At 43.4% G+C, this 24,130-nt stretch overlaps 1 protein-coding gene across 3 annotated transcripts in view; it reads right to left on the minus strand.

Moving 5' to 3' along the window:
- Positions 1–14,872: 14,872 nt before the first annotated feature.
- Positions 14,873–24,130, minus strand: part of RBM47 (RNA binding motif protein 47) — a 160,584-nt gene continuing 151,326 nt past the window's right edge. Inside the window, exons 7-9 of one of the 3 annotated variants that reach the window (XM_022565550.3) lie at positions 23,911–24,114; positions 20,692–20,885; positions 14,873–15,678 (exon numbers count right to left, since the gene is read on the minus strand). In XM_022565550.3, the coding sequence (XP_022421258.1) occupies positions 15,445–15,678; positions 20,692–20,885; positions 23,911–24,114 (632 nt within the window). In that variant the 3' untranslated portion in view covers positions 14,873–15,444. Of the gene's footprint in view, positions 15,679–20,691; positions 20,886–23,910; positions 24,118–24,130 lie in introns of all 3 variants that reach the window. The other 2 variants (XM_022565558.3, XM_089911833.1) reach the window with 2 other exon arrangements.

Here is a 24,130-nt window from a genome sequence, read left to right on the forward strand (position 1 = left end):
GGGAGGTGGGGCAGAACTGCTTTTGTGCCTCTTCTTGACCCTTCCCTCTCACTGCTGCGTGGTTTCTTTCCTTCCTTCATGTCCCAGCAGCCCCCTGCAAAGCCCTACTCCAGGCCAGGAGCTTTGCCCAGTCCTCCCCCCTCTGCCCCAGGTGACATCTGTCTGAGGCCCTGCTCTCTGCCCCCCAGGCTGACTGATAAGCTGATCCCTATGACGCGCTCAGGGCAAAGCCTCCCTCCCTTTAGGTAACACATCTGAAATGTAAAGGGTAGAACAGTCAAGTTCCTGAGCGGTCTGTCAGGAATATATGTGGGGAGCCAGGAAGACCTTGTGGGGAGACACAGAATCACAGTCTGATTCCCCAATTTCTAGGGTTGCCATGAGCCTGATACTGTGCTTCCCCTCCTCCCAAACTCCCAGAGGCAAGATTTCCAAGTCTCTGCCCATGACGAGTGTATAATAAGTGAAACTTATTTGGATCTGTGTCTTCACACAAATGTTATGCCTAGTGTGGGACTTGGTATCTCCCAGTTATACCCTGGGTAACTCTCAATCGTCTTTTCTTTTAAACTCCACCCCCTCCACACACACACAAAATGATACTATGCTTAAAGCTATGGAAAATAATATTAAACTAGGATTTTTGAACACCTCTTATGGCTCAGACTCTGTATATTTACCTCTCATCTTTATAACGACCTTGAGAAAGAAATACTATCATCCCATTTTATTGGTGAAGAAACTGAGATTTAGTGACTTTCCCAAATTCTCATAAGGATAAAGTCTGAGAGAGGTCTGTCTGACCTCATGGCCATGCTCTCGTGTCTATGCAAGGACATGTGTCCCTTAGCTCAAAGTGTGCCTGTAGCCCAGGATGAAGCTGACTTGTGTTAGCTCATGAGAGATGATTCTTTAATTTTCAGGAATTTTGTGAGCCAATTGTTAAACACAGCCATTATTGAAAAAACAAAGTGTATAAACTTATAATAACATAAATTATATATAGTAAAAACAAAGGTGATAAATACTTAAAACTTGCCACTATTATCTATGCTGTTAAGGTTATTTGCACCTGTTTTATCTGTACGGTGGAAATACCAAATAATGCTGGACTATCGCACTCTCTTCCCAAGTTGGTGTTTGGTGATAGCACCTTGAAATTAGCCATGGTGGGACTACTTGGACCATGGAAATTGGCAAAGGCTACAAATCAGGGATTTTTCTTTCCGGAGAGCCAGTTGTTAAACATTTACTAGCAAGCCACTGCCCTAGCTCGTTACCTCCTCATCACAGACAACAAATCTTTATATCTTGGGGCTAAAATGAGTTAATCATAGGTATCCAATAAATTGTGTGGGACAACAAACTATCCAAAGAATTAAGTTGGACCCCTATCTCACACCATAAGCATAAATTAACTCAATGGATCAAAGATGTAAGAGTTTAACTAGAAAAGTCTTAGGAAAAAACAGGGAAAAATCTTCATGACTTTGGATTTGGCAATGAATTCTTAGATATGACACCAAAAGCACAAGCATAAAAGAAAAATAACAGATAAATTTGACTTCATCAAACTTTTGTCCTCAAAGAACACTATCAAGAATATGAAAAGCATGAGAGTTCCCTGGTGGTCTAGTGGTTAGGATTCAACACTTTTACTGTCATGGTCTGGGTTCAGTCCCTGGTTGGGGAATTGAGATCCCTCAAGCCACGCTGTGTGGCCAAAAAAAATTTTTTTTAATTAAAAAAAAAGAGAATATGAAAAGGTAACCCATATAATGGGAGTAAATATTTGCAAATCATGTATCTGACATGGGTTTGGTATCCAGGATATTTAAAGAACTTTTACAACTCAACAACAAAAAGGCAACCCAATTAAAAATGAGCAAAGGACTTAATGTTTCTCCAAAGAATTTATGTAAGTGGCCAATAAGCACACAAAAACATTATTCACATCATTAGTCGTTAGGGAAACGCAAATCAAAACCACTCTATATACCCCTTCAAACCCACTAGGATGGCTCGAATTTAAAAAAAAACAAAAAAGAGGGACTTCCCTGGCAGTCCAGTGGTTGGGACTCTGCACTTCCACAGAGGGGGCGTGGGTTCGATCCCTGGTATGGCTGGGAAAAAAAAAAAAGAAAAGGAAAGAGGAAAAAAACTCAGCCTTGGCAAGAATATGGAGAAATCGGAACCCTCATACACTGCTTGTGGGAATGTAAGATGGTGCTGCTTGCAAAACAGTTTGGCAGTTCCTTAAATGTTGAACACAGAATTACCTTATGACCCAGCGATTGCACTCCTAGGTAGGTACATACCCAAAAGAAATGAAAATAGGCGTTCAAACAAAAACTTGAACATGAACATTCCTAGCAGCATTATTCATGATACCCAAAACATTAGAAACGATACAAACGTCCATCAGCTGTTGAATGGATGAATAAAATGTGGTATGCCCATACAATGGCATAAAAAGAAATGAAGTACTAATATATGCGATAACATGGGTGAATTTTGAAAATAGGCCAAGAGGGAAAAAAGCCAGTCATAAATGGCCACATGTTATATGATTTCATTTTTTAAATAAATTTATTTTTTTATTTATTTTTGGCTGCATTGGGTCTTCGTTGCTGTGCGCGGGCTTTCTTTTTAGTTGCATCGAGCAGGGGCTACTCTTGGTTGCAGTGCACGGGCTTCTCATTGCCATGGTTTCTCTTGTTGTGGAGCATGGGCTCTAGGTGCGTGGGCTTCAGTAGTTGTGGCACATGGACTCAGTAGTTGTGGCTCATGGGCTCAAGAGCGCAGGCTCAGCAGTTGTGGTGCACAGGCTTAGTTGCTCCGAGGCATGTGGGATCTTCCTGGATGGGCTCAAACCCATGTCCCCTGCATTGGCAGGCAGATTGTTAACCATTGCACCACCAGGGAAGCCCTATGTGATTTCATTTATAGGAAATGTCCAGAATAGGCAAGTCCATAGCGACAGAAAGCAGATCAGTTGTTGCCAAGGACTGGAGTGAGAGGGTATGGGGAGTGACTGCTTAATGGGTAAGGGTTTTTTTTTGGGGGGGGTGGCAGTGATGAAAATGTTCTGGAATTATATAGTGGTGATAGTTACCCAGTATACCCAACACTGTGAAAGTAATAAAAGCCACTGAATTGTCTACTTCCAAATAAAATGGTGAATATTAATTTTACCATCAATTTAAAAAATGGAGATGTGGGTACCATGTTTATTACTGATGGAGGAGACTGGAGGATGTTGGAGGACTTAGCCTGGCATGAAAGCCAAATGCGCCTGCCAACTGAGCCCCAAAATTCAGTAGAATTACCCACCCCCTGGTCACAGGCAAAACTGGGTTTGGGAGGACATAGGAGAGGGAAGAACAGAGGGGAACTTGTCTACTTTAGGCTCCCTCCCAAGAGGAAGAGGAAATTGCATAGCCACGAATGCCCTAGGGACACCATGATTTAAGGCAAATGAAAAATACACCCATTGAAAAATGCCAGAAGTAATATTAGATTATAAAGGGTCATACTTTATAAACTCATAGTTTTAGCCCATCTCCATATATCCAAATACCTTCTGGACTTTACCTGGATCCTCTACAGGCATCTGAAGCTCAACCTGTCCTAAGCTGGGCTTGTCATATGCTCAACCAAATCTGCTACTCCTTCCATACTTTTCCTTTCAGTAAATTGCAATCCAGTGGTACTGGTTAAGAATGTGAATTGTGTTCTCAGACTACCTGAGTCTAAATCCTGATTCTGTCACTTACTAGCTGTGTGACCTTGGACAACTTAATTAACCTCTCTGTGCCTCAGGTTCCTTGTCTATAAAATGGAATAAAAATGGTATAATCTGGGCTTCCCTGGTGGCGCAGTGGTTGAGAGTCCGCCTGCCGATGCAGGGGACGCGGGTTCGTGCCCCGGTCCGGGAAGATCCCACGTGCCGCGGAGCGGCTGGGCCCGTGAGCCATGGCCTCTGAGCCTGCGCGTCCGGGTCCTGTGCTCCACAACGGGAGAGGCCGCAACAGTGAGAGGCCCGCGTACCGCAAAAAAAAAAAAAAAGAAAAAGGTATAATCTCATGGAGTTGTTAACAGGATTAAACTGGTCAATTCATGTAAAGTGCACAGAACAGCGCTATATCATGTTAGCTATGTAAAACTGCATCTTTAGCCACCCAGTTACCCAGGGAAGATACTTGGGAGTTAGTCTTCATTTCCTTGTGCCCCATCTTTAACTAGTCAGCAGTGTTTATTGACTTTTAGTTAACACCTCTTGAGCCCATTCCATATCTAACCCCTTTGCTAGTGCCTTAGTCCAGCCCACTGCCATCTCTCATCTGTTTCCTGCAACAGACTCCTAGCTGGTCTCCCTTCCTTTCATCCTTCCCTTCCAGCTTGCTCTCTATGCTCTGGCCAGAACATTCTCTCTAACATGCAATTCTAATCAAGTCACTTCCCTGAAGAAAATCAATTATTGGTTCCCCACTGTGGTCAGGATGGAATCTCACACCTGAATGGTCCACAACACACACACACACACACACACACACACACACACACACATCTCAACCTCACATCACTAGCCTCACCTCTCTTTTTTTTTTATTATTTATTTTATTTATTTTTGGCTGTTTTGGGTCTTAGTTGCGGCACGCAGGCTTCTCTCTAGTTGAGGCACGTGAGCTCAGTAGTGGCACAAAGGCTAGTTGCCCCGCGGCATGTAGGATCTTAGTTCTCCGACCAGGAATTGAACCTGCGCCCCTGCATTGGAAGGTGGATTCTTAACCACTGGACCACCAGGGGAGTCCCCTCAACTCTAATTTTAGGCTTTACTTCTTTTGTACTATTAACAGATTCATCGTTTACTTTTTCAGGATTCCTTCTGTCCCTTCTCAGCCTTCAGAACCCCAGCAGAAATCTCCCCTCTCCAGGAAAACCTCCCTAAACCCTGAGTCTGGGTTAAGTGCCCCTTCTCTGCTCTCTTCAAACACTGAAGTTTCTCTCTGTCCAAACACTTCTCCTGCTATTTTATAACTATCTCTTAACTTTTCTGTTTTCCCACTAGACCAGCATTTTCTTGAGAGCTGGAGTCCCTACCCTGAATGCCTAGCACAATACTTAGTATATGAGGTGCTCAATAAATGTTTGATAAATGAGTGGAAGTTTGTTGGGTGGACACTACTAGAGGGACAGAACCTTCTTACAGGAGCTGCAGATGGTTTGGTATGCAGGCTCACCTCAGAGATACTGTAGTTTCAGGCCACCACAGTAACAAAGATATCACAATGAAACAAGTCACACGAATTTTTTTGTTTTCCCAATGCACATAAGAGTTATGTTTACACTCCACTGTAGTCTGTTAAGTCTCCAATAGCATTAAGTCTAAACAAACAATCTACATACCTTAATTTAAAAATAATGCTATTGGAAAAATGACACTGATAGACTTGCTCGATGCAGTATTGCCACAAACCTCCAATTTGTAAAAAAAAGCACAGTATCTGCAAAGCTCAATAAAGTGAAGCACAATAAAATGAGGTCGGGTCTGTAATTGGAGAAAATGGTAACCAGGTGAAAGGAACATAGAATCTTCAGTAACCAGCACAGGCTCTGGTTAATCACAGGGATACTGGTGGTACATACTATCTGAGTATCAGTTCTGCCCACGTGCAGCCAGCAGGAGATAATGCTAGAGAGACACAGAGGCCCGATTATAAAGGGCCCGTTATGTTTTAAGCTAGTGTCTGAACTTTGTACCGTCAGCAGTGGGATGCTGCTGAAGATTTTTTTTTTTTTTTTTTTACAGTACGCGGGCCTCTCACTGCTGTGGCCTCTCCCGTTGCGGAGCACAGGCTCCGGACACGCAGGCTCAGCGGCCATGGCTCACGGGCCCAGCCGCTCCGCGGCACGTGGGATCCTCCCGGACCGGGGCACGAACCCGTGTTCCCTGCATCGGCAGGCGGACTCTCAACCACTGCGCCACCAGGGAAGCCCAACTGCTGAAGATTTTTGATGTGAGTGGCATTCAGATTTGATTTTAGGAAGATCACTGGCTATAACGTTGAGCACAAGCGGAAGGGCAGCAAGAATGGAGGCAGGGAGGCCCATGTGGAGGCTGCCAGCACCAATGTTCTAGGTCGCCACATGGTTCTAGATGCTACTGGTGCTCCACAGAGAAAGTGGGGCACTGTCTCTACTTTCTGGATCCTCAAAACACAAGGAGCCAGACACTCCTTGAGTGATTGCCCATGATGGGACTAACTCTGGGGGAAAGGAAGGTATAGAAACACTCAGGTTACTAGGGGGAGCATTCTGAAAAGTGGAAGTGAAGCCTTCAGTGGTTAATCACCCTTCCATCTCTGGCATATCCAGCTCTACTCAGGGCAGGGTGTATTTAAGGCATCAAGCTATTGTGCGTGTTTTTTATTTATCCTTTTCAAAAAATTTTTTATTGGTGTATAGTTGATTTACAATGTTGTGTTAGTTTCAGGTGTACAGCAAAGTGAATCAATAATCAATATACATATACATATATCCACTCTTTTGTTAGATTCTTTTTCCATATAGCTCATGACAGTGTATTGAGTAGAGAGTTCCCTGTGCTATACAGTACATCTTTATTAGTTTGTGGCATGTTTTTTAAAACTTCAGATTTCAAGGACTTTATTTCTAGTTCTGTTTGAATGGATATATTTAACATTGGGGTGAAAAGGCTGTTCTGTAAGAGATGCACAGAAATGTCTGTTTAACCCAAGAAGTAGGGCTTATGCTGAGCCAACCAAGTCATTGTACGGCCTCCCACAGAACCACAGAGCTCGTAATTACCCTACTATTCGCATCAGAGTCAAAACTCTCATGAGTTCTGTTTAGGGCCCAGATGGGTCAGTGATATCATCGGTGGTTGAATCTACAAGGTAATACTTAAGCTCTCATTTCTGGAGTCAGACCAATGAGGATCCGAATGCTGGCCCTTCCACCTACACAGCTGTGAGAGCTTGGGCAGTCATATAACCTCTCTGACCTTCAGTTACTTTATTTGTAAAATGGAAGGTAAAATAATAGGAACTGCCTCACAGAGTTGCTGTGAGGATTTAATGAGACCCTGCATTTAAAAGTCTGGTGCAGGGTGAAAGGTCACACCATATTATTTAATTTAGAGTATACTTGTGATCTTGGGCAAGTCATTTATCCTCTTTAAGCCTCAATTTCTTCCTTGATAAAATGGAGATCATGCTCACCACTGTATTTTTAGGCTCCACCACAAAGCCTGGCACACAGTAGATGCTCAAAAACATTTCGTAATAAATGAATGAAAGAGGAGGAGGAAAGAAGAATGTCTTTCATAACTATCTTACAGACTGTCATGAGGCTCAGATGAGATGGGCCTGAAGAAAGCCTTCTGTGGACAGCGAAATGCTGTTCGAAAATAAGCTAAAATTATGAGTAGTGTTTTAGAATAAAGGAAATTCCTTGACTGGAATGTCTTTCCAGAATTTTATTCAGTTTGTCTCATATCTGGGACACTGCTCCTTAGCCTTGTTCAGTGGACTCTCCAGGGGTCTAATTCTTTGGCCCCTAGCAACTCAGAATTCCTATGCCGAGCTCCCTCGACCGGGCTGCCTTTGTGGTACCGTGTCATGGGCAGGCGGAGGACCTCCGGACCCTTGAAGTTAATCTCTGTATTTAACTGGGTATGGCCTTAAATTCCAAAATTAGAACTTTGCTCCTCAGTTTATTGAACAAGGGATCTGCCCTTAGTGAAAATGTGTTACCTACCTCAGTGTGAATTGGTTCATTCCTCCCCTTACTGAGAGTGAAGTTTGATAACAGGGAATGTTAAGGTGCAAGAGGTTTGGAAGCCACCAGGGAAAAATGAACGTAGAAAGGTAATCCTACAGGGCCTGGGGGCTCCAGAAGGTTTTGTGCCCCATGTTCTGCCATACATGCTGATTTTTAATCTCTCTTTTCCAATGACCTTTGTGGTCAGGTGACTCAGTTAGGAGATCACTGTAACTTCTAGAATAAACAAGTGACTTTAGGTCCTCGCAAAATGGATGAATTATCATTACACTTCCCTACCGCATCCCCAGCCCTGGAGTCAGACGAGCCAGGTTCAGATTCAGACTCTTTTACTTAGCAGCTATATGGTCTTGGGGAAGTTATTGAATCTCCCTCTGCCTGCTTGCTTTTTATCTGTAAAATGGGGATAATAGCAGTAGCTATCTCAGGTATGAAAAAATGACCCAGGCAAAACTAATCTACACTGTTAGAAGTCAGAATGGTGACTTCTTGGTGAGGAGGTAGCAACTAGAAAGGGCCATAGGGAAGCGTCTGGCATGCTGGTCATATGTTTCATCTGGATGCTGGTTACATGGAGGTGCTCAGTTTGTGAAAATTTATCAAGCTGTATATATGATATGTGCATAATTCTGCATCTATGTTATTTTTTAATAAAAAGTTTTAAAAAAATCCATGTAAACTACTTGACATACGGTAAGTTACTGTCAACAATTCCTTTTCTCTCCGGCTGAGTGATCACCCTCTAAGGCTTTAACATTATTCCCAAACACAAGGAAAATGACAAACAAGAAAGAGAAATACTCACAGAGGGCAGGCTTTGACTGGGCACTCGATGGTTTAGATATTTGTACTTAGGGGTTAGGAAATTATGCTAAATAGGTAATTTTTGCTATTGTCTCATGTTCAAAATGCTTCTTTCTATAAATGCTCAAGCACATTTAGAATCAGTTGCATTTCCAGAATTTCTCCTCTTAGGAGAGCATCTTATATGGAAAGGGGAGATTAGGTGCCTGTTGGGAAGCTGAGTTTGTATACGACTTTGTATGACTGAGAAAGTGTCGGTGGCCATATTTGAATTGGGGTGGGGGTGAAGCTGACAGAAATACCATTCCCTGCTGCCACCACATTTTGGAATAAAAGTCTTGAGAAAGGAGAGGAAAAATCCCAGCAGAATGCTACTGGCATGACCCAATGTTATCATGGTACCATGAGCTCAAAATGTCTTGACCCAGCGCCCCCAGCAAGGTCATCTCAGAAACAATTGGGCTCCAGCAACTTGTCTTACCTGCCTCAGAATGACTAAGGCCTATTTAAGCCTCGTGTTTGGTTAATCATTAAAGATTTTTGCCAAACAAAGTAGAACAAGCCAAGAAAGAAGGTTGGCTAAAAATTAGCTCAGGAAAGGTCATATTTCTTGCAAATGCAAGGTTTGGTGTTGCTTTTGATTGTGGGTATAACTGTGTGGAATGGAGTCACAGGATATATAACCCTGTTGAGGAAGCCAGTGCATGTCTGGAGATTTTACGTGGGACCCTCCTCTACCCTCACAGTCATCTGGAGGACTATGGGCCTCCATCACCTTTGCTGAGAAGGCTGCATTCCTGTGGCGAGGGAGAGTGGGGACAGCTTGGCCGATGCTTGTATCTGCTGTAAGACTCGAGAGAGGAAGGATGGAAGTCCCCAGAAGGTGGAACCTGGATCTAAAGAAGGAAGGGGTGGGAACCCTAAGAGCCTTGGCTGCCCCTACAAACTCTCCCATGGAAAGATCAGTGTTGGTGGGCATCACCTGGGGCCAGGAAGGCCGGAGAGAGGCAGTTGCCTGCTAGGGGAGTGCTCAGATGCATCATACTGTTGATTGCTAGACAAGCCCTCAGCCTCTCAGTTTAGGTAAATGTGGGGCACCCCCATTTTCTAAAAGAAACTCAAAGTCCTAAATTGGCATGATTTAGGGTTCTTCCTACTTCCTTGTTATGCAGGCCAAATCTCTTCCTTCCACAGTTAATATGGGCCTATCAATCATGTTTAGTGTTGGAGGGAACAAAGGTTGTGTTTCCCCACTCCACACCCTTTCTCCTCCTCTTTTGAGGTTGCCACACTGAACTTCTTTCAGGTACTTGACTATACCACGCTTTTTCTTCTGGGCCTGGGCATTTCCTGTTCCCACTTCTCCCTGCTCATCTGCCCTTCCTCCTACTCATCCTGTCCTTCTTTGCTTAGATGCCATTTCCTCCCCAAAGTCTTCTTAACCCCTTGCCCAGGCCTGGGTGCGCCTCCCATCTCATAGCCCTTGCAACACTGCCTTATCACGCCCGGGAGTTTCTGGAGGGCAGAGGGGGTCGATTTTGTTGATCATTGTCTCTCCGGTGCCTCATACTGTTCTGGCACATAGCTGGAATTCAACAAATGTTTATTGAAAAAAATGGGTGAACAAGAGCATAAAAAGGTGCCAAATGGAAAGGCTTAAATGAGAATACAGTGGGGACGCATTCACACTACAGTTTATAAAGAGGAAGAGAAAGGAGATAACTTTGTCTTTGACATACGAGGCTTTTTAAAGATTCATTAACTCATCTGATTTTCCCAATAACCTTATGAGGTCAGGATTATTATCTCTGTTTTACCAATTAAGAAACTGGCGCTCAGAGAGGCAAGGCGTCTTTTCCAAGGTCACACAGCTGGTAAATAGCAAAGCTGGAGGTTCAGCCCCTAGGCATCCCAACTGCAAGCCCAGCCTGTTCTACCAGGCCACAGCGCTTGACAAGTATTTAGGCAATTACATTTTGGTGTGAGGAGTTAGGAAACAGAGGAATACTGGGCACCTAGAGAGGGAAAACTAATGAGAAAGAGAAGAAAGGCTGTATCCAATCTGGTAGCTTAGAACTTGGAATTGAAGCAAAACTCATCTCCTGAGTTTCATTCTGTATTTAAACCTACTCCTGTCCTTGACCTTGGATGGTCAAAGAGATGGAGAGTGTGTCAAGGAAGTGGTTGGGCAAGGATAAAGTGAATACATCTGTTATCCTATCAGTATTTTTTTTTTAAGATGAAGATATAATTTTTTTTTAGGGTCACTGTGCCAAATGTGATTTCGTCAAAATAGCCATGCCAAAATGTCACATTTCGTTTTTTAAAAAAACCCAACTCTGATATAAAGGTTGCCCAAAAGACTTTATAATGTTGGGCTGGCCAAAAAGTTCGTTCGGGTTTTCTATACCATCTTATGGAAAACCCTGAATGAACTTTATGGCCAACCCAATATCATGTAATATACTATACACATCTCTTGAAAATAGTCAACTACCCTAATGCCCTTAAAACAGGGCCTGGCAAGCCGGTAGAATCAATTATAGTTAACAAAATATACCCAGCACAGTGTAGGCCATGTCACAGCACCCAATAAAATGTTGGACTGTCCCTAGGATTACCCTTCATGAGAAAAGAAAAATTAGAACTTTGTTTTCTAGCTGTTTTGACTTCCAACTAAATAAGTGCTTATGCACGTTGTCTTGACAGATATTTTTGGAATTAAAACAAATTGGGGCATCTATCCTAGTGAAGAAGCAGAAGGGTATAGTTGACTTCTTAACAATAGTTGTTTAGCCCTCTCCATAATCCTCGATACGGCACTGTAGATCGAATTCCTTAAATCTACCAGACAATTTTAGCAGCTCACCTAGTGCTATGTCTTCCAGGCTGAAAGGAGGCATTTCAGCCATTCTTCCTTCAGTTCCCATCCCCCCAAGGAAAGAGGCTGCATTTGAAAACACACTAAAAGCCAACCAACAGAAAAGAAACTACACTTGGAGAAAAGCTTTCCTTTTCTTTTTGTTGACCGTGAAGTTGGTTGTTGGCACTACCGAATCTGTCCATGTCCAGGGTCAGTGTGTTTGCTGTTCGAAAGTATCTGGGACTTGGAGTCTGAGCACAGATTTCTGCCCTGGTTCCTACCAGCTGTGGGACCTTGGCCGGTCACATATCTGCTCTGCGTACTTCACTGAGTTCTTGTGAGGTCCCGTGGCAATGGAAGCCAAAAGCCTAATGAATCACCCAAGCAAAGCTTTTATCCCCACCCAACACACTATTTACCTGCTTATTTTGTCCGTGTTCTCCCACTGGAATGTAGGCTCTATGTGTGCAAGGTTTTGTTGGTTTTGTTGATGCTGTAGTCACCGCAGCTCCTAGGACAAAGCTGGGCAGGGCAGCATCTAGTAGAGGTGTAATATACATTTTGTAAGACTGTTAATTCTTTTTCTGACAAGAGCAATCAAACTCTGATTCTGCAACTTGAAAAGCATCTGTACTCTTCTCCTAGAACAAGAAGGAGTCGGCAGATCTTGTTCCCCTTGAAAATACTGGCTAATGATCTGTCATCTTGGGAAGTTCCCTGGCCTCTTCTGCCTCTGAAAGAGCCTTTTTCCTTTTAAGAGGAAGCAGGAAGTTAGAATTCTAAGAAATGTGGGTCGGGAGGCCATGACCCAGGCTGCTCAAGACTAAGAAGGTAAAATTCTTAATCAACGGCAGAGCCACGTGGGACAGTTTTTAGAAGTAATTCCATTGACAACCTACCAGTTTCCCTTGAATCATTTGATTGGCTTTGCTGATGGATCCTACCTGAAGTTAGTGATGATCTCTAGAGAAAAAGGCAGTACCCTGCTAATCTTGCTGGGTGCTGTGAAAAAGGTGAAACAGAGGGCTTTGGTTTCCAATGCGGTGACCAACATTAGGTCACCCCAGCACTTTCATGAGACCACCAAACAACTCAAGGTCTCATGAACTGCCTCCATGTAGATTTCTGAGTGTAAAGCTCTTGGGATCATAAACAAACCAGTGCCGAGAACAGTGACAGGCTTTGCCACATCCCATTCTAATCCAGATGCCGAGTAGTAGATGAGTGCTCAACTTTCTACCACCTGGGCACAAGTTTGAAGACACTGATAATTTACAATTGTTACTATGTGCCTCATCTTCATTAGTAATTCCAAATCAAAGATATGATTTTCTCCAGCTGAAAATAATGAATTAGTCAGTTCCTTCTATGCTGTAAGGGTTATTCTAATTTGTTAGGGAAAAAAATGTGTATAAAGAAAAACACAATTTAAAATAAGGTCTTGAAATTGCTTTAAAGAAAGCTTTATTTACTACATACATCCTAAGAATGTATTGTAAATGAAGCAAGATCTAAATAAACTTGAAAGCTTTTCAAATACAATGCAACTAAAGGTAACAACTAAACTGCTAGCATGTTTGAAAACAGAGAACTCCAAAGTTTGGTTTTTTTTAAACATTTATATAGTTTGTTCTTAACCCTAAAAAAAGTTCACATTTCAAGTTACAAACTTACCTCAGTAGTGTACATATGTGAAATGTTTTTCAAACAACAGGAACAGACAGACCATAGGTAGGTAGGAGGCTCACTGATACTTAACGGGCTATGTCAGCAACGTTTATTTTTAAGGTAGTTTGGTAGTTGCCATGTTAAGACACCATTTTTTTCCTTTTTCTTTTTTGCAAATAATTTACAGGCACATGTAAAATACAGTAAGACCCCTGGGTCAGTCTCATCCAGTGAACCTCTGTGATAATGAATCCTTCACTGGAAGGAGAGTAGGAGAGTACTTCTTTCACATAAAGTCAAAGGACGGGGATCTAATCCAGACTGCATTTTGTTGGATTACTCATTACAACAGATTTGAGTTTGGATGCAGTTTGCTGGGTGCAGAATCAGGAACATTGCACAATTACTTTATGTCATTTAAGAACGATGGAAAGGAAGGTTAGGAATGTTTAAAGGCCTTCGCAGGCACTCAATAACTTTATAGAACAGTTAAATAAATATTGCTTATATATAAAGAATTCAACCCACCGTAAGATGAGGGAGAAGAGGGCATTTGGGAATCTCTTAATTTAAAATGTAAAACAAAACTAATACGTTTGCTAAGGGCACCATCCTATTATTAATCCACAATAAGAATGCAGCCATCAGCAAAATTCAGTGAGTAGAAGGTTTGACGGAATCTCCAATATGACATAAACACACAACTGTGGCCGTGCCATCTATTGCACACCTCACTTCCTTGATAGAACCTTTAAAGCAAAAAAATTCCAAGTTGGTGTATTTCCTCAAGTAGATGACAATCTTAACAGTTTACTGTATTTTACATTCACTCTGCTAAACAAAGGCCTTTAACCAGGCACAAAACACTGCAACAATACATTTACTTCCTACTAAAACAAAACTGTTCAATAACATTGAAATAAAATGGTTTCACTTTGCATTCAACTAGGTACCGTGAACTTCTGCAACACAGAACAGCTAAAAACAAGGATTAGGAGATATTTACAAACTATCTGTTACTCCTGCAGGTCTCTCCTCCTCCTCCTGGCTGTGCATGCCCCGATTCAGTTCACCTGCCACCTGCATGGCAACGGAGGGAGGCCCTGTTCAAGAGACATAGTATTTCCGACACCGTGACAACCACAGACATTTCGCATGAAACATGGTAAGGCAACTAGAAGCATATCTGCCGACAAGAGTCTTTCAGGGTCTTGTCTACAATAACATTCTCTGTCTCTACAAACTTATACTTCAAAACAAATATAATAAAATAAAAGCATTAGGAAAGGAATGAAAGTTGTATATTGGACAATTAAATAGCTATGCAAAGATGTCTTATGCAAACTATTAAAATCTTGTGCTTACACATACTCTGCTATTGAAAATACCTCCCAACCAAACCAAACGCCCCCAAAAAACCAAAAACCCATAACAAAAAACCCCAACAAAAAGAAGTATAAAAGTCATCAATGTTTTCTCTGTCAGAGTAATGCATTTGTCCTAGACTTGCCGAACACGAAGGTGGGTCTGGGAACAGGGGGACAGGGTGGCTAGTGGGTGGGGAGAGAACCTATCTAAGAGCAAAGGCACCTGGAGAAGGAACAGGGACCCAGGGTGATGGTGGCAGGTGAGAGAGCTTTCCAGTGTTTGGACTCAGAAGTGTGACAAGTCTTTCAATGTTGGCTTAAGGAGAGGTCGAGTGTTTAAAAAACAGAACCGTCATGGATAACACATAGTAACACCCGTCAACTTTTAATTCCAGCAGAAATAGAGGTTTCACTCATTTTAAAATTGCACTTTCCAGTATAACTTTTAAAATAACGTTTTATGTAGTATTTTTAAAGCACTATTGTTTGTATCTTTAAATATTGAATATATTTTTCAAAATAGTTCCCTAGCTGCTCAAGTGTGCTTTTTAATATATAGTTGATATATTTACTATTGAAGGTACTACAAAATAGAAATCTCTGGAGTGCAGAAGTTAAGAAAATAACCTTCATACTGAAAATATATCCTTAAAAATACAAAAACGAAAACCTCTATACAAATGTACTACAGCATACAAATTTTTAAGAGATGGTGTTTAAGGCACAAACCATTGCAAGCCTCTTAGAAATGTACAAACACAGGTCTGCTAAATTGAAAACAGTCTTAAAAAAACTAGTGAAAACTTCATGTATATAAAATATTCCAGTATGGTATCTGATAACATTCTTCACGTTCGGGTTTTGTGTGTGCTAACCCAACACGTTCTTTCTTCATAAATAGTAAAGTGTTCCTTCAGTGGTTGTGGTGGGTGGATCTCAGTAGGTCTGGTAGACGTCGTGGATGGGCACCTGGATAGCAGCGGCGGGGAAGGCCTGAGGTATGTAGCCTGCGTACCCGCTGTAGACGGCGGCCGCCGCGTTCTTCTGCAGCGTGGCGATCGTAGCTGTGGTTGGAGCAGCAAATGGCACATAACTGGCCCCGTAGATCCCGGCAGCGGGAATTCTCTGAACGTTCGGAGCCACCGTGTACACTGGAGTTATTGGGCGGCCCTGAGGAGGAGGGAGAGAAAGAATCCTTACTGAACATGTGTAGCTACTTATCCATTCATTCATTGATTCATTCAACTCCCAGGAGTCTGGAGGAGAAACAGACAGAGAAACAAAAGTTGCCATTCTTGGGCTTCCCTGGTGGTGCAGTGGTTAAGAATCCGCCGGCCAATGCAGGGGACTCGGGTTCGAGCCCTGGTCTGGGAAGATCCCACATGCTGCAGAGCAACTAAGCCCGTGCGCCACAACTACTGAGCCTGCACTCTAGAGGTGGCGAGCCACAACTGCTGAGCCCACATACCGCAACTACTGAAGCCCAGGCGCCTAGAGCCTATGCTCCACAACAAGAGAAGCCACTGCAATGAGAAGCCCACGCACCGCAATGAAGAGTAGCCCCCCGCTCGCCGCAACTAGAGAAAGCCCGCGCGCAGCAACAAAGACCCAACGCAGCCAAAAATAAATAAATAAATTTATTTAAAAACAAAACAAAACAAAAGTTGCCATTCTCAGGGCAGAAAGGCAGAGGGGTAGACAAACAGTAACTGTAAGGGAGTGAGGCAGGAGCCATTAAAGTAAGGTGAAGTTGCATCCTCAAGGCTCATTCGAATTCAGCTGGTGACACTGATGGAACTGGAATGCTCTGGGAAGTTCCAATGCTCTGGAATCTTCTGCCCACCATTCCACACAATCAGCCTATGCCCCAGAGTGAGCTAGAGATGGGAGTTGAGGTCTCCCCTTTACTCAGTTGATCTCACTGTAACTAAGAAGAAATATTTTTCCTGAAATACATGCCAGCTGCCTCAACTCATACTTAACTGAAGAGACATGATGTTTCAAGAACGGAGAGAAAGAAGCATAGTCTGTGACAACTTTACGGAACGAAGTACACAGATCTCCAAAGGGTCAGCTTCTTAAGCTGTGACCTAAAAAGATTGTGACCAGACACGATTTTCAGCAAATGTGATCTCTTCAACCATCTCCCACCTAAGATATGACACCACTATATAAACAAATTGCTGTAGAAGCTTCGAGAAGGAGCCAACTAACTTGAGGAGCCAGAGAAAGCATCTCAGAAGTGGAGACATTTGAGCTGGGTTCTGAAGAATAAGGTGGGGCTTCCACATGAGGAGGAAGTGGGGAAAGACAAGCTAACTGAAGCTGCCTCACTGCAGATGCCATGCTGGCTCTGAAAGTCCCTGCTGCTTCCTTCCCTCCATTTGAAAGTGTAACATACTATGTTTTCAGAACAAATAGGAGTATGCAGGGAAGACTGGTTCCGTATTTCCCGAAGTGTTTGCTATGGAGCTCGTTCTCTGAGCTGCTTTATGGAAAAGTAGATAGATGTTTGGTAAAATAAAACACACATTTAACGAAACATGTGGTGCGCCTTATGTTTCATAGAATGCCCTCTAGTACATGCTGCTGTGGTCTCCTTGTCTTAATGTATCTTTAAAATAAACAATTCAGGATATGTGAAATGGAGAATTAGGTTTTAAAAAATTACTTCTTCCTGGATTTTTATAAAGGAATTACTTATCATTCCTCTACAATACCTGCAAATCAGAGTCACAAAATTATGTGCAAAGGAACTTCATAACCTGAGTCATTTCTTTCAACTGTAACCAAAATAATAAAAAATAATAAAATAAATGATAACAATAACAGAGAGATTATAGTCTGCTAGGCACTATTCTAAGTGCCTTATCTGTATGATGTTATTTTTTTTTGAAAAATATTTTTTTACCTATTTCTTTTTATTTATAAATTTATTTTTTGTTTATTTTTGGCTGCGTTAGGTCTTTGTTGCTGCGCGCGGGCTTCCTCTAGTTGCGGTGAGTGGGGGCTACTCTTCATTGCGGTGCGCAGGCTTCTCATTGCGGTGGCTTCTCTTGCTGCAGAGCACGGGCTCTAGGCACGCAGGTTTCAGTAGTTGTGGCTCACGGGCTCAGCAGTTGTGGCTCGTGGGCTCTAGTGCGCAGGCTTAGTAGTTGTGGTGCCTGGGCTTAGTTGCTCCACGGCAATCCTAACCACTTCATCACCAGGGAAGTCCCGGTGACATAGCTTTTAAGCAAGGGGATGTGTGACTCTGGAGCCTGTGCGTTTAGCCTTGCATTATCCTGCCTCCTACAATGCAGTCACAATGAATATCTTATTAGAAACGCTTTACGACCAGGCAGACAATCTTCGGAACTGGGAAGACTGTGGTTTACAGCAAGACAGCAAGCCATCTTTTCCAAATGTGTGGACATCTCTTTAATGACAAATGCACAAAGGGAAGGAATCACAGGGAAGGTGACATGTGAGAAAAACCTTTCCATGTGCTACACTGCAGCCCAACACCTGGGCTCAGGTGAGCGCAATGGGGTTGGGCTGAGCATAGGGAGTTGGGGAGGGGGAGAGAAAAAGGCCTCAAATTTTGCTCCTCTCAAAAAACGAATGGTTATCTTTGCTCTACCTATACCACCGACTTGTTGTGAAGACTGAGAACACTTTGAGAAATCAACGTGCAAAAATGATCGTCTATACCTGCAAGTTTTTTTTTAATTGCTTGCAAAGGCTATATGAAATTTTGGATATAAAATGGCTAAACAGGAACATCCCTGAGCACCTGCAAAACAGAGAAGGAAGATCGAAGGTGTTCCCCAAGAAGGTTCTGGAAGCCATGCTGGGAACTGATTTCCAGTGTTGCTCTACTCCAAAAAGTTTTCTATTTACTGATCCGTGGAGCTTAAAATGCTCCTTGGGAACTTCCCTGGTGGCACAGTGGTTAGGATTCTGCGCTCCCAGGGCAGGGGGCCTGGGTTTGATCCCTGGTCGGGGAACTAGATCCCACATGCATGCTGCAACTAAGAGTTTGCATGCCACAACTAAGGAGCCCGCCAGCCGCAACTAAGATCCAGTGCAACCAAATAAATAAATGAATAAATATTAAAAAAAAAAAAAGCTCCTCCCTCTGCTGCAATTTGGCAGAGAACACAGAGGCGGCAGAGGACTGAACATGTCAGAGAACCCAGGTCAATGAACTCGAGGCAGGACACAGAGTACTTAGACCTGAGGGAGAGTGGCAGGGCCACACACACTCAAAGAAGCCATTCCCACGTCACAAAGGAAGTAGCTCCTGGCTTTCTGCAGAATATACTGGAGAAGGAAACAATCTCCACAGGAATCAACTGCTAATGACAGCACACTGAACAAATTCCCAAACCACAACTTCGTGTAAAGACCCCACAGCAGCATCCAGTGCAGACTGACGTAAGATAGAAACAGTCTGCATTCCAGAATGTGATCATGAAGCCTGGAACTTGGGGTCCACCAGAACTGTGACCATGCAGCAAAGACCAAAGTTCACGAGTTTCTTAGTAAAGAGGAATTAGAAATTATTAGCAAAATTCCACAAAGTAATGCCTGTAGGTTACTGTATATACTTATAGTCAGGCCACAGGAATAACTATTTTGTGAGTCATTTCCAACCTATTCCTTTTTTTTGGCTTTTTGCAGTTAAAGAATACTTGACGATATATTGATAGATAAATAAACTTCACATGGCCTGACCCTTTCTGAATAGTGCAGTCAAGACTGGGGCTCAGGGCTTCCCTGGTGGCACAGTGGTTGGGAGTCCGCCTGCCGATGCAGGGGACGCGGGCTCGTGCCCTGGTCCGGGAAGATCCCACATGCCGCGGAGCGGCTGGGCCCGTGAGCCATGGCCGCTGAGCCTGCGCGTCCGGAGCCTGTGCTCCGCAACGGGAGAGACCACAACAGTGAGAGGCCCGTGTACCGCGCAAAAAAAAAAAAAAAAAAAAAAAAAAGACTGGGGCTCAGAGTGGGCAACAGCAAGCAAACAGCAGGCTACTGTGAGGGTTCACAGTCTGGCTCTGTTTCGGCATCACTGAGGAGCTGGGACAAAATATGGATTCTAGAACCCCAGCCCAGTTCTGCTGAACTGGAATCTTCTGGGCTTTGAATCTAAGAATCTCTGTTTTATCAATATAAACATGTCCCCTGGATAATTCTTACTCAATTAAAGACATCCCCGGTCTGAGTTTTTAATATGCTTATTGATTGATAAGGTAGTTGAGATTCACTGCCTCACAAAGGTGAGCTTCAACGAGATTATTTTTCTGTCTGGATGAATGATATATCACATAAGCATTCCCTGTGTACTACACATTGCAGATACAAAGCAATATAAGACGTAACTCTTGCTCTGGACGAACTTTGTTTTAATTGGGGAGAGAGAACACACTGGCAGTCAAATGCCAAGTAATACTGTAGGTAATGAGAAGTATGGGAGACATGACTTCCAAGGTGAGATGTGGATGGGAAAGATTCTAGAGAAGAAACCACAGAGAGGAGAACACTATGAGTAAGTAGAGGTGGGGAAGGAGGATGGAATAGTAAGACTGGATTGGGAGGAGATATGGGAATAGTAGGATATGGTTGTAAGAGAGGAGTAAAGGCAGATTTTGTAAAGTTTCATGTATCTTTATCTCTATAGATATTTCTCTAGACATTTCTCTCTCTACAGCCACATGTATATATATGTATAGATGTATACATATGTATCTACTGATACAGAGAGAGAGAGGGAGGGAGGGAGGGAGGGAGCAGCAGAACTTTAAATAACTCTTCACTGAACTATAATCTGGAATGGGAAAACGTGAACTATCTCCTGGGATTTTGTGTGTCAGCTCCTTAACAATAAGAACATGAGTTAAAAATTATCCAGTATCATAAAAAAAAAATAGTATGTATAATATTATGACACTGTGAAAAATTACACATGCCATTTTTGCATATTGCTTCCCATCTTTAATACAGTGACGATATTGGGGTAGTACAATTATTACTGAAAATTTTTCTGTCCTACCATGATTTATCTTACAAAATTTGTCTGTCATCCAGTCCCATAGTTCTAACAGAGAGCTAGGCACACAGTAAATTCTCCTGTGGAGTATTAAATGAATCCACGACACATGAGGCCTCACACAAACGCAACGACCGCAGTAAGAACCCTACCTGGAAAGGTGGTGGCGTGGACACGGCAGGGATGACGGCGGCGGCCGCGGCCGCGGCAGCGCTGGCTGGGTCTGGCTGCACAGCGATGGGGCTGATCATGTGCTCCATTGTGTGGATTTTACCATCTTCAATCATTTTAGGAGCCGGAGCTGCCTGAAACATGGAATACTGGGCCCCGATGGCAGGGATGGCCACTGCAAGAGAAGTAAGAAGGAAACACAGGTCAGTCATCCAGTCACTGAAGGAGGTCCATCACTTTCTCAATATTTTTAAAAACCAAGTTTAGCAGCCAAGGGCTCTCCCTGCTAACTAATGCTCCCTCAGTACAGGTGCTACCCAAGAGGAAGAGAGAGGAGGTGGCAGGTACCCCTCGTCCCCTTGACTTGACTTTCAAAAGGAAACACATGGGTACCAATGGGGTCTCCCCATAGATCGTCAGGGAAGGAAAGCTTAGAGTTAGGTTTCTGTACCCACATTTCCTACTGCTTCTAACAGAAAATCGCATTTTGACTCTCACTCTTGAGGTTCTACAGAGCAAGAAAGGGCCTTCTAATTCTGAGAAAACAGTCTCAGAATAAGAAGTGAGAGCAGGGGCTTGAGGCCCAAGAGTGTGAGAAGGAGACTGCTGGTTCCTTATCACTCATCTAACTCGTTACCAGACCCGCTGCCCTTTTCACTTTCACCACGTTTTAAAAAGCTGGTGCTGTTGAGGGTTTCATTTTGAGAACTCAGAGGTCTGTGTACATCCTCCCCACCCCACATTTCAGATTTCAATATTACTGACTCAAGGAAAAATACATAATAAAAAATGGAAAATTCCCTAATTTTCTAATGGCCAGTCATAATAGCAAAGCAGTAGAGTGACTGCTTTTTTTTTTTTTTTTTTTTGGTACGCGGGCCTCTCACTGCTGTGGCCTCTCCCGTTAAGGAGCACAGGCTCCGGACGCGCAGGCTCAGCGGCCATGGCTCACGGGCCCAGCCGCTCCGCGGCACGTGGGATCCTCCCGGACCGGGGCACGAACCCGCGTCCCCTGCAATGGCAAGCGGACTCTCAACCACTGTGCCACCAGGGAAGCCCATGACTGCTTTTTTTGGTGGTACCTGCCAATTCAAAGACATGTTTCTGTGAGTCAAGTCCAAAGGGCTCATTTCAACCAGAGATTCAAACAGACAGCAGTTATCGAATGTCAATGTATGATAAGGAGAGGTAAAAAGAAAAAAAAAAATCTAGCCCTGATGTGGGGGAGTTTGCGTGAGTGTGTGGTATGTGTGTGTTGCAAGGAAGAGCAAGAATATTGAAATGCATACACAAAGTAACCTTTCACTTATGTTTTTTCTCCAACTGTAAGTAATTTCTTCTAATAAAAGCTGATGATATAAGGTAAAGAGAAATGACTGTGGGCTAAACAATGATACAGCCATTCAATAAAATATACCTAAAACATTTTTTTTTTTTTTTTTTGCAGTACGCGGGCCTCTCACTGCTGTGGCCTCTCCCGTTGCAGAGCACAGGCTCCGGACGCGCAGGCTCAGCGGCCATGGCTCACGGGCGCAGCCGCTCCGCGGCATGTGGGATCTTCCTGGACCGGGGCATGAACCCGTGTCCCCTGCATCGGCAGGTGGACTCTCAACCACTGCGCCACCAGGGAAGCCCAAAATATACCTAAAATCTTAACCAAATCTTTTACCTGCCTTTCCATCCATGTGATCTTGTGCCCAGATACTTCACTACTGCCCTGGTGTTCCTCCTAAAATACATAGTTCTAATTTTTTGGATTAATCAGAAATAGAGGTCATGGGGATAGGGCCCAGAAAGGGTTATAAGTTTGAGCCATATTTGAGTCGTACTAAGCAACTCTGGATTATTCTGGCTGTCAGCTACTACATGCCCCAGAACACAACTATATGCTTAAAGGTTGTTTAAGAGTTCTTTTCTCTAGTTAAATCTTAAGCTAATGCCAACAGGAGTCCCTTTCCCAACAAGTAGAAGTGACAAGTCTCGTATCCAGGCTCTGCTTTATGGAATTACAGGGAGAAACAGGATTTGTTTTACACTGCTTAAAGCACCAATGGCATTTATAAGGAAATCCAGTCTAAGGAGTCACTTACCTGCAGAAATTGCAGAATTTTTTCACAGGCATTAAAAAAAAAAAAAAAAAATCACCGGATTACTTAAAAAGGAAACTCTACTGGGAAAATGCTTTGTAACCTCTATGTGGCCAATGCCAACCTACGCCCCACTCGCACAGCTCCCTTGAGTCTGTTTCAGCCGGGAGAAGGAGTGCAGACCTCAGCCAACAGAAAGTCAGAGAGGCTGAGCTTCCAAGTGAGGATGTTCTCAAAGAGTTCTTCAATCTACCCTCCATGAGACCGGGAAAAGGTCTGGAGGAGGATCAGGGAAGAATCTCCCATGTGTGGGCTTGTGTGGTGTGTGTAAATAGGGAGTCTGTCCTATGTTCACACTGTGGAGTTAAATAAAGCTCCTTGCAGGTTAGGATCAGAAAGACCTGTTTCACATTAGGCTAACGAGCACTAACAATGTTGGAAAACTGGTTTGTGGGGCCTGGTCTGTGGAGGGTGGAAGCAAAGTTCAAGGTCCCTGGCTTGAATTACTTGAGTGCCCCTACCCCCAATCTACGGATCCAGCAAAAGGCGGAAATGAGAGCTGGAAATCAGCCGCAAAACCTTTCACTGCTGCTCCCAGGCATTCTGGTTTGTTAAGACCATGACAAGAGACAGCAGTGTTATTTGCTCCTGAAGGGGAATTTTCTACCCTTCCCAGCAACTCTCAGAACTAGCAAAGAGATGCGCCTTCTGGCTTCCGATGCATGTGGTAGAAATAGGCTTGAGTAAGCAGAAGAAAGTTTTTAGCTGGTAGAAGACACAGAAGAGACTCGTGTTCTTCTATCTCTGCACACCCCATCCCAATCTGCCTAGTTGAGAATCTGCCTAATTGAAAAAAAAGCCTAACGACTGGTGATACCCATTTGAAAAACCCACTATCGGAAAGTTTGACTGGAACGTGGTCAAAACTAGACGCTAGACTATCTCCCTAAGTTCTAGATAAGAAGGCCCAGGAGGCCACGTTCCTTGCCTAATCTTCGGTTGCCTTTGAGAAGAGGAACCCATATGCAGATAAAAGTACCCAAGGAAGTCACTTCAAAGGGAGGGCTGGGGTTCAGGCTGAAAAGATCCATTCTCACGCCAGTTTATACTGACCTGTACCAGGTTTAATGGCAACTGGATTGACGGCAGAGATTTCCAAATTCGGTACAAGTTCATATCCTTTTTCTTGTTGTTTTCCTTTTCCTTCATGATATCGGCTATATATACCACGGCCAGCAGAATATCCCCCAAGGTAGGAACCCCTGGGCCCTGGGGCTCTGTTGCCAGCTGCACCTCGACCCCGGCCTCTTATGCTGCCTGCTTATAATAACAA

The sequence above is a fragment of the Delphinapterus leucas genome, chromosome 5, assembly GCF_059928025.1.
Source record: "Delphinapterus leucas isolate spDelLeu-1000000601 "Yukka" chromosome 5, BTC_Dleu_Yukka2, whole genome shotgun sequence".
Lineage (NCBI taxonomy): Eukaryota > Metazoa > Chordata > Mammalia > Artiodactyla > Monodontidae > Delphinapterus > Delphinapterus leucas.